Source organism: Manduca sexta, chromosome 9 (genome assembly GCF_014839805.1).
Source record: "Manduca sexta isolate Smith_Timp_Sample1 chromosome 9, JHU_Msex_v1.0, whole genome shotgun sequence".
Lineage (NCBI taxonomy): Eukaryota > Metazoa > Arthropoda > Insecta > Lepidoptera > Sphingidae > Manduca > Manduca sexta.
In genome coordinates this window covers 2,915,756-2,927,074 of record NC_051123.1, presented here as the reverse complement: position 1 = coordinate 2,927,074, position 11,319 = coordinate 2,915,756, and the positions used below count along the sequence as shown (strand labels likewise).

The following is an 11,319-nucleotide window of genomic DNA, read 5'->3' as shown; positions in this document are numbered from 1 at the left end:
TTTTAGTTTTTTCCCTTTTATTTTTAAGTTATAGCTTTAATTTTTTACCTATCTTTAATAAGCTCAATTTTATAGCAACTTCAAAAAAAAGGTAGCAAACAAAAATTAGTTTTCCGACGACTGCCACAAATTATCAATTTTGAAATAGGTCATTATTAAGAGTGCGATATTTTATATCCACCCAGCGACCACTGTACCCGAAGTCTAATACTCATCAGAGCACCCAAGTGTGTCGCGTTCCGGGATCAACTTGTGAATATGGTATTAATATAAACAAAGGGCTTCAAAGAGGCCGGCATAATTGTGTCAACTGTTTAAAGTATACCATGGGCCTGTTTCCATGAAAAAATATCTGACGGGACGACTTTTGAGTTAGGTTGTTAGGGGCTGTTCAAGTATTACGTAACGCATTTTTTTGAAGATTTTTTAACCCCCCAGCCCCTCCTATAATGTGCTGTAACGTTTTCCTGTACGCCCCACCTCCAAAAGTTATGTAACTCTAAAGTGATATATTTTTTTTGTAGTATTCACAATTATTTTACGCAAAATATCGGAAAGTCGCTAAAATACCTTCGTTATTGTTTTAAAATAAAAAAACTAATGTTACATAACGCTTTGTACGAGAACCCCCCTCCCGCTCCTGTAATGCATCATAACGTTTTACAAGACCCCAAATTGTGTTACGTAAAACTTCAACGGCTCCTTACGTATTATATTTGACTGGAACCAGACACCGTGAAGTAGGTGCTTTCTTACGTAGATGTTAGAGATATTTAACATACCTACAGCTTTATTTATTATGTTTAGTGCCATTTATAATTTGTCTTTACTTCCAATGAATTGTTTTAATTTATGTTTCCAAGCAAAAAAAACTGAAGTCTGAACGTACTTCCATATAATTTATATTAAAATTGTTTATTAAACCTTTTAATATATCTGTTGTTTTATTTAACACGCTTTACCTTTAGCATAGACGTCAAATATCCAAAATTGTTATTATTTATCACTAAAAATATCAGAGCTCAAATAAGGTCCAACCCCGGGGACGTTTTGATACTTTATAAAATATTTACCAAATGGCTTTTGCGGACTCTTACCATTTCTTGATGGAATTTAAAAAGATTAAGTTCTTGCGCACATTTAAAATTATTAATAATTTGTTTTTACCGACACATAAATTATCTGGTAGGTAAATATATTGCGAAACCTGGTTAGGAATGAAATGGTCTGTCGCAACGAATGTCCGCAGGTTCAAAACCCAAGGCACACACCTCTGATTTTTTTAAATTACGTGTGTATTATTTATCAATTATTGTTCGCTTTAACGGTAAAGAAAAACATCATGAGGAAACATACATACCTGAGAATTCTTCAAAATAGAATTTCGAGGATATATAAAGTCAGTCAATCCGCACTAGGCCAGCGTGGTGGACTAAGGCCTAATCCCTCTCAGTAGTAGAGGAGGCATGTGCTTAGGTTTGCCAATTTTTTTTCACCCTATAAGGGACAAATGCCTTAATCGAAAAAATACGGGATTTCCGTTCTATACCCGGGAAAAATAAGAAAAAAATTATCATATGCCATTTTTTATTTTTTTTCCTTCTCCCCAAATTATACTCTGGGTATAACAGAATAAAGAACATTAGTCAAAAAAACGGATTAAATTAAATCATTTTAATAAAATTTCTAAATAATATAGAAGACTTCCTATATCTATATTGATATAAATAAATATTTATTATAATTTTATAAAATAACATTAATTTAACGTTTACATACTCCGCCAATTCGTTAATTTGACATAAAGAGTAATCATTTCAGACTCGTTTATAAGAGGTAAAATAAAAAAAATATATAAACCGTAATAACCTAACAATAATCTGCCTTCATTATTAAATTTATAAATAAACTTAACACCAATTTGAAACAAACAACAAAATCATTTCGGACCGATTTGCCAGTATTGCGGCATACGTACGCAATATAGTTCACCGCCTTCATCCTGTGCACATTATGACGGTAGTCACAAAAAATTACAATTTCTCTAAAAATTTGCTTTGTAACAACTCGAATTAGCTATACAACATTCTGTTGATAATTACTAATCAATAATTTCACAAATTTATATTAAATTAACTTACCAATATCATATAAAAACCTTATGAAATATATATACACTGTCCCTTACGCTCACCGACAAAAGATCATTACGGAACTAGTGTAGTTGCGATTGACACATTCGGAGGCTCGACACGGCGTTTAAAATTATTATTTAATATTAAAAATCGTGTTATTTTGGTTGTATTTAAACTACTGTTGATATGGTATTATAAAAATCATGACTTTACCGGCTATTTTCTTAATTTGCAACAAAAATAAAATGACCCGACACAATGTATTGTACTGGCATAGTGTACGTTTACCTTACTAAGAAAAAAGAAACCAACAAACCTTTAAGAGAAGAAAAAGTCGAATGCTTTCTTCTAAAATTTTTAAAAATATTGCATAATTGTAAAATGTAGGTAGATATATAAATATAATAAAATGTATATAGTAATGATAAAATATTGTAATTTTGACTTTTCGGATGAACAACAGCTCAATCCGCTTCGTCATCATAAATGCTGCAGTCTTCGAAACGTCGGGAGAAAATAATAGTATAAAAAACCGAGTGGAATAGTTTTATTTCAAAGAATTCTTTATATTTGTTACACGGAAATTGTCAACTTATTTTTATTACACAAAATTGTCGACCAACTAAAAGTTAGTAGCGTGCGTCGTCCCTTAGTCGTCCTCTTTCAACCCACGCGTGAAACTGTCTATTTCCCCTTGAAACTTGTGAATTAAATGCACGAACTTTGAAACAAATATAAGTTATATCACTGATATTTGTAAACAATTGAACTTTTAGAGGTTTTGCTGTTGCCAGGATATATTTTATAGTGACCACGGTACACTAGGTGTTTAAACACGCCATAGTGGCTCACGTATGTCGCGTTCCGGGATCAGCCTGTGTATATCCGGTTCCAACAGGCCGGCATAATTATATCGACTGCTGAGGAGTAATTTTTTTTTTAAATGTATACATACAAAATTTATTAAAATTTTCCCTATGTATTATATTAGTAGGATTAATTCTGAATTTCAATAAAATGCTAAAGTAAAATGAGGGTAGTTTGATATATTAAATGCTGTAACAAATAAACCTGTCTTTGAAGGAACTCGTTCCAAGCTTAGTTTTAAGCTAGAACACGATTATTGCAGATCGGCGACAGAAATAGACAACAGCGGTGCCTATCAATATCCAGTCGGACTGGCGCTTACGAAAATGTGTAGTGTGCAGTATTAAGTGTTTACTGGGGAGAATGCGTTCGGTTCCAATGAAGTCCCAGGCTTGCATAATGAGAAAAAGTAAACTATTAAAACCGCGATAAAATCCGAAAAATATTTTAATTTTAATGTCCCAGGTTTGGTTCAGTGGTGTGGTTACAGGATGTAAAGAGATCATATGCGGTAAGTTTTTATTTTTTATTTTGATGAGTTATTTTATAATTTTTACACAACTGGATAATAGGACGAACAATTCATCCCCTTGATGGTACACAAATCTTATATAATAGCAACAATATCAAGAATTTTAGACTACAAAGACCTACACAACATTGCACTACTTTAAGTATAAGATGTTAATATAATGCCTCAGAATTTTAATTTTTTTTTAAAATGCTCTTTTTTATGTGTACGGCTAAAGATCCCAATGCACCTGATGGTAAGGTAGCTGAGAAGACAATGTGGGGGAAGTATAAGGAAACCTCTTAGGATGGGAGGAGGGAAGAATTCCAGGCAATGTCCTCGAGCCCTTATATGCCTTAATATGTATTGGCAACCATGAGGTATACACACTTAACTGTGTGTCTAGAGCCGCGACAAATGTCCCCCGTGCATGGGCGTGCATTCGGCGTGGAGACCAAACGCACAAGAATTGCCTCAGAGGGAAGTCGATTTATTGTGTGGTTAAATTTCATGACAAACTTATCTAAGTTACTGTTAATCTCATGTTTCTGCTGACAAATCATATAAATACAATAAGGTAAAATGTTTATATTGATATTTTGTTTCCGTTTGTGATTGAGTGAGTTGTGACGCCATAAATATACCCAATAAGATGATAGCCAACACTTAAGGTGCCTTTCCATGCTTGCCAAGGCTTGACAAGCGTCCACAAACACAAGCGTGCAAAGAGGGTGTTTGGCTTGCCTTCGTGAGCTTGTGGACGCTTGTATCCGATCCGGTCTAGTGTCGGTTTTTAGACACAGATCAAAGGGCGCTTGCGGCAAGCGCTTGCGACGCGTTCACACGTTGGCGCGCGCTTCGTAGCCGTTGTGATCTCGCGACGAACGAAACGACGAACCTGGTACGATTTCTATGAATCTTTATCATCCACCATCTTCGTGGTCGTCGGGGTTTCCTTGCTTTTGTTTTATTTTGCTTATATTTGAAATAAAAGTACGTTAAACCAAACGTAATAGCCGATACAAGTTCGGTGTCCGCCATGCTTGGATGTATGTAGCACACTGACGCATTCACAAGCGTGTAACCGACTTCCAAATGCCAAGCGAGATTTGTGGACGCTTGTGCCTTGTGGATGCTTGTCAAGCCTTGGCCAGCATGGAAACGCACCTTTACGATGATCTTTGGATATTATTGCCGTCGGGAAATATGAAGGCTGCCACAAACAGTTACACCGCGATCCTGTTAATATACTTATAATATTTTCTTATATGATTATTTCTCAAAATCAATGTTACGTCATCAAATATTTTTTTATGTAATATTAGGTTTTCCTCGCGGCTTCGCCCGCGTAAAGGAGTTACCGGGAAAGTAGGCTATGACCTTCTCAGGGTCTTAAACTATCTCCTTATCAAATTTCATAAAAATCCGTTCAGTATATTTTGAGAAAATCGATAACATACAGACAGACAGAAAAGGGGATTTTCTGTCTGATCCGTCTTTTTGTTGGTTTCTTCATTGCATTACACTGTCTAATTACACTGGCTAAAATGTCCAAGACATTCTCCTTCAGTATTTGAAACCACACTGCTGGACATAGGCTCCGCCAAAGTTTTCTAGACCAACCGGTAAAAGCGGTCTGCATCCAGGGAGTTCTTGCGACTTTAGCAATGTAACACTACCTACCCCTGAAAATGTGATGCAATGTACAAATTAAAGTTACCCTATTCCGATTGTAATCTAGAATATCCGAGGTCATAAGTCCGTGTTGCAACGTCAGATATAAATCGCACCATTCGACCTGAATCACCAGAAACATGCCGTGCTATGCCGCGGTATATCAGCTGTACATTTCAGTTTAATATAACCGTTTCGCTACATGGTCTAGTACTAATTATTCAGACTTTACTGACCTTTTATATACTTATGCACGGCAAAGGAACTTTACTACAGTAAAGAAATAGAACAGCAGTATTGTTTCAATTGATGATCGGCACAAGAGAGTTTGTTCCTTTGTTTGAATTTGCACTTTATTGTACATGTAACAGCAAATATAATAGAAGGCCTTCTGTGAAAATTGTACTAAAATTGTCAAAGGAATGAGGCAGTAATTCATGTTTCAAATATTAAAATGTGCTGGAGTGCGCGCGTAGTAGTTATATAGCTCTGTCTCTTTTTTCGCACGCTTCTAATTCTCGATGACGTCATGTGTGCGTATTGCTTCTTTCTATTTTTTTTAACATTTTTTGCCGATTGATTTGCAATACCCCGCGTTGCTTTCTCATTAAGTTTGGATTTATAGCTACAATTAAGGGCATTTGTGTTGCTCACCGTCAGGCAAGTTTGCTCCTAACGACATTAAACTGTAGGTATGAAACAAAAGATAAAATTCGCATACAGTATGACTAGTAGCGGCTAAGTTTTGACAAAAAAAAGCAAACTTTATAGCGCGGACCGCGGTCACCGTCACACCGCTCCAGAAACACACGAACCTCGATTTTATTGCTGTGGATAATATTGCTCTAAACTTCCAAAAAAAAAAATCCCCAAAAACTGTCTGTCTGTATGTTATCGATTTTCTCAAAATCTTCTGAACGGATTTTTATACGGATTTTACTAGAAGATAGTGCAATTTTTGAGGAAGGTTTAAATTAATAGTACATCACGGTTTTATGTAATTTGACTGCAATATAACGATTACTGGTGAAGAAGTCGCGTGGTTGTGAAAAAATCTCGTGGGTCGGGATTTAAGCGGGAATAACTTTATGACCTCGGCTCAGGACGTTCACTGAGAGAGGATGAAACAACAACGATTGTGAAATAAATAACTAGTATTACAATAAAAAAAATATTGTGCGGGTACTTGTGACATCTTTTGCTATAAGACACTGAGCGTTTGACCGAGGCAGTTCATCATTGGCAAGTTATATAAGTCGCTTGGTTGGTGAAATATTAGTGAAAGTATTTCTGTAGTCAGTGATATTTATTTTATTTTATTCCAAATCCCTTCAGTTCCTAACAATAGATAGAGATTTGTTAACATTGCATCATGTGGCAATCAGTAGCCTATAGCAACCCATATCTATAATGTAGCCTATATTTCTGCCTGCCTCTAAAAAGCCCAAGCTTGCCCTAGCTCATTGTATGTACGTGACATTTTTAATAGCATTTTCTTTTTTTATTATCAAATTCTTTTTAATTTTTAATGTTCTTATTTAAAGTGTATACTTTGTAGAATACATTAAAACATCAACATCGGAATTTTATATCTGCAATAAGCTAACAGCGAAGACGAACTCAAATGAGAATTGTTCTTTGAAAAAACAATTTTGAAATCGCGCAATTGCTAACGCGACAGTTAGCGTCTGAATGTTGTTATTAAATGATATGACTGAGGCAAACTGTTTATACTTCCAGTAGATTAAATTGAAACAAAAAAAAAACTTAATTACTGTCGTATATACTAAAATAACACACACTGGTGGTAGGTCTCTCATGTGTGCGAGTCCGCTTGGGTAGGTACCACCGCAATGTCTATATCTGCCGCCAAGCAGCAGTGTGTAGTCACTGTTGTGTTCCGACTTGGACATTATAGCCAGTGTAATTACTGGACATAATAAAGACTTAACATCTCATGCCTCGTGATGGCGAGCGCAGTGGAATACCAAACAATACTTTCTAATTCCAAGTGTTGGTGTTTCTACTGTTTATGAACGGTCGTATCGCTTACATCAGGCGAACGGCAAGCACGTTTCGGCATTCAAAGGAAGATGGAAAAAATGCACTAGGAAATAAAATGCATCAGTTGATTACAATATTTTTTATTTGAGTAATTTACAATATTTTTTCAACCATAACAAATAATTATATATAACGCACACACTCACACCTATTTACTAGGCACGTAGGCAGAGGCGTAACAAGTCCACCCGCTTTTCACCGTGTCTATTCTGTCCCATGATGTAATAATGGCTAGCCAATCGTCATATCGGGCATAAATTCGAAGCTGGGGCTGATACTGACTAAAAACTAATATCACTTTGCCCGACCTGGGGATTCAACCCGAGACCTCAGCACTCCAGTTGTACTGTAATACAACTAGGCAGATTTAGAAGCTTTATTAGATTTCCCAGTCACTAAATCGATTTTTTAATATTAGTGCTAATGACTCATTCAAGAATAAAAAAAGCAAATCGTTTGCATGTGAATATTACTCTTTAAATCGTTTTATATATAACTTACTAATTTGTTCGTCAGTTGGTATCTCTGGGATTAATTGTAAACAACCTTCCCGTTGATGACCTTCTAACTTATCCTTTCTCGTAAAATAATGTAAGCAACCATCACATACGTAAATTGCATGCTCGGACGCCGACACCTGTTTACATATCAATCTAGATAAGTTTTTTATATAACAATAATGATGTACCCCTTCATTATAAATACACAGTAAATTAACATGACATTCCTTACGAGACACCGTAAGATACAGAGGGCCTATCACTTCATGCTTTTTCGAATCAGAATTGTAGGACAATCCATACACATTAATGCTTATTCCATTAAGATCTTCGACTTCTTGAATATCGCTGAGTATGACTGGGAACGTAACGCCGCCCATTTTCAATTTGTAGCCATGCATTGCGTATGATACGACACGATTTGAACTGATGCGTGCTTGATATAGTGCTGACAATAAAGCCCATTTGAAACATAGTGTATCAGAATTTTGGACATTGATCAAGGCCTTTTTAGTTCTAATGTCTTCAGGTAGTTTTATAAAAGTACTAGCTTTTGCTCGCGGCTCCGCCCACGTTATAAAGTTTTTCAGGCTAAAGTTTTCCGTTATAAAAATAGCAGTTTCCCGGGAGCCTATGTTCTTCCCAGGGTCTCAAACTGTCTCCATACCAAATTTCATCTTAATACGTTAGGTAGTTTTTGAGTTTAACACGTTAAGGCAGACAGATGCAGCGGGGGACTTTGTTATATTATTTAGAACTTTTTAAGTGAAACAATCCCGTCATACATCATTGTTGCATAACTTTAACCGTTTACGCAGCGCAGGCAACGGAAGCTCTCAAAACTCATAATTTTCCCCGTTTTTGCAACATGTTTCATTACTGCTCCGCTCCTATTGATCATAGCATGATGATATATAGCCTATAGCACTCCAGGAACAAAGGGCTATCCAACACAAAAAGATTTTTTCAGTTCAAACCGGTAGTTCCTGAGATTAGCCATTACTGCTCCGCTCCTATTGGTCATAGCGTGATGATATATAGCTTATAGCGGTCCACAAATAAAGGGCTATCCAACACAAAACGAATTTTTCAGTTGAAACCGGTAGTTCCTGAGATTAGCCATTACTGCTCCGCTCCTATTGGGTATAGCGTGATGATATATAGCCTATAGCACTCCACGAATAAAGGGCTATCCAACGCAAAAAGAATTTTTCAGTTTGAGGACCGGTAGTTCCTGAGATTAGCCATTACTGCCCCGCTCCTATTGGGTATAGCGTGATGATATATAGCCTAAAGCACTCCACGAACAAAGGGCTATCCAACGCAAAAAGAATTTTTCAGTTTGGACCGGTAGTTCCTGAGATTAGCCATTACTGCCCCGCTCCTATTGGGTATAGCGTGATGATATATAGCCTATAGCACTCCACGAACAAAGGGCTATCCAACGCAAAAAGAATTTTTCAGTTTAGACCGGTAGTTCCTGAGATTAGCGCGTTCAAACAAACAAACAAACAAACAAACAAACAAACAAACAAACAAACAAACAAACAAACAAACAAACAAACTCTTCAGCTTTATATAATAGTATAGATTTTTGACATGCCTGTTTAATATATTTATAGACATAGTAATACTTTTTATTCGATTAAGAGTCCATCCAATTTCTTTTTCTTCTGAAGCTATTCTGTCTCGTAAATTGTTCCGTAATGTAATAAATGATGATTCTATGTCATTTTCTTTGTAAATTGTGGAATTGTAGCTTTGTATGTCATAATTACATGACATGTTTACAAAATTATGCACAAACTCAGTGTGTGCAGTTAAGTTAACTTTATAGAAATTGTCGCATTTTGTAAACCCTTCGACCAAATCAATAAAGTCATCTCTAATGTCGTTGATGAACGATTCTGATAGTACTAATTTCACATTAGACAGGAGGTCAATTTCTTCAATTTTGTACGTCATTGTATATTTTTCTACGCCTATTTCAGTTTTAAAGTATTTCAAACGCCTTCGGAATGCGATGCTTAGTATATCTTCCTCTTTATCAAATGCTTGATTCGCATTGTCCTCGTAGGATGTATTTGGTGAGTTAGAAGTGTCTTTGTCAACTTTTTTACTTTTTTGGCTTATGTTAAAATCTTCATCTTCTCTAGTTCTCTTCACCGCTTTTTCCATTTTTTCTAGTAGGCTGTAAATAAAAAAATATTTTACTTAATCAACTCTAAATATTTAGGACTAAAAGTACTAATCTTTAATTAAGTCCTATTCCTTAATATTAATAAAAATGTTAAGCGCCTAAATTAAAACTTAAACAATAAATACATATTTCCTATTTCAATTAGTAATCCGATCTTAATATTCAATCCATCTGGAAAATAAGCCAATCAAAATAAGTCATTAGTAAACGCGTAAAGAAAACTTTGTTCTGGTTGGCTAATTTTCGCTAGCGGTAACAAAAAGAGATTGCTATTGTTAATTTAAATATTAGGTTAATGCCACAATTAATGTCGTTCTCAATAAGTCGTAGATTTTTATTGCCAATGTCCTTTGATGTTAGTATACCCCTGTCCTCCGTGGTATGGCCTCAGTATAAGCCTTACTTATGCTATAAAATAAAAAATTTGAAACAAACCTCAAATCTATTTCTGCAATATCGTTTATACTGCCAGACTCTTCATACGATGCACTGCTTAATGCATTCTCTTCGACTTGTTCATTAAGTTTGTTCATTGCAACATTTCCAGAAGGATTGGCATCAAGCTCACTTCGCTGCATGATTGAAGTAACTGCTAAATCCTGTTAAAACAATGTTGTTTTAAAATTTATTTAACCTTTTTAAGTTTTTGTTATATCTATGATTATGTATTTCTTATTTGATTTTGTGAATTTATTTTTTTTAAATATGCAACAAATGCTTCGCCGTTTTAAAATTATTAAAAAAATATTTTTACTCGATTTCATTCTAGCAAAACTAAAAAAAATTACATTGATAACAAAAATTTTAAAAACTTACAGATCACAAATTTATAAAAGCACTAAACAATTTTGTTCCCCTTAATAAATGTAGAATATTTTACCAGTCTCGCACAAAACACAACACGTCCGTTCCCTATCGACTCACTGCGTCTACTGACAAGTTAACTGACCGTGCTTCAATAAGAAAACAATAAGCAGAACAGGATCAATAAAACTTATTTCTAGTTCAGGTAAAACTGACAAAACAATGCATTCATTGACCTTGACGTACTTAAATGGACTTGTCCTTGAAATTATAAAAGCTGTTTGAATGAAAGCATGCTTTTTAGATTTATTGCCTATTGTTTTACAATACTGTTTATGATTTTTAAGTTTTAAAGGAATTAATACAATAACATTGGTGCACTAATCCATATACCAGGTAACAGAGAGAGACAAAATACATAATAATAAAGATAGAAAGAGACAAAAAATACTTCGGACTTTGAAGTACAGTTATAGGATGGTAAGAAGTCTATAAAATCTGCGTATTTTTTTTTATATATTTTGGTATTTTTCAATAAATGTTGATCATAAGTCATTTCATAGA

The 11,319-nt window shown here is 35.0% G+C and overlaps 1 protein-coding gene across 1 annotated transcript; it reads right to left on the bottom strand.

Annotated features, from left to right (window-relative positions):
* Positions 1-5,818: 5,818 nt before the first annotated feature.
* On the bottom strand, positions 5,819-10,529 carry LOC119188845. Its single transcript, XM_037436888.1, has 3 exons — positions 10,387-10,529; positions 9,355-9,942; positions 5,819-5,873 (listed from the first exon to the last, which is right to left on the bottom strand). Exons 1-3 carry the CDS (start codon positions 10,527-10,529, stop codon positions 5,819-5,821), a joined length of 786 nt encoding a protein of 261 aa, XP_037292785.1.
* Between the last annotated feature and the right edge of the window lie 790 nt (positions 10,530-11,319).

Excerpts from the sequence above, each read along its gene's own strand:
- LOC119188845 (XM_037436888.1), bottom strand. The coding sequence starts at position 10,529 with ATGCAGCGAAGTGAGCTTGATGCCAATCCTTCTGGAAATGTTGCAATG. Across the intron at positions 9,943-10,386 it reads ATTGCAGAAATAGATTTGAG|CCTACTAGAAAAAATGGAAA; the intron begins GTTTGTTTCAAA and ends TTTTATTTACAG. Across the intron at positions 5,874-9,354 it reads TCTATAAATATATTAAACAG|TTTAATGTCGTTAGGAGCAA; the intron begins GCATGTCAAAAA and ends TCATACCTACAG.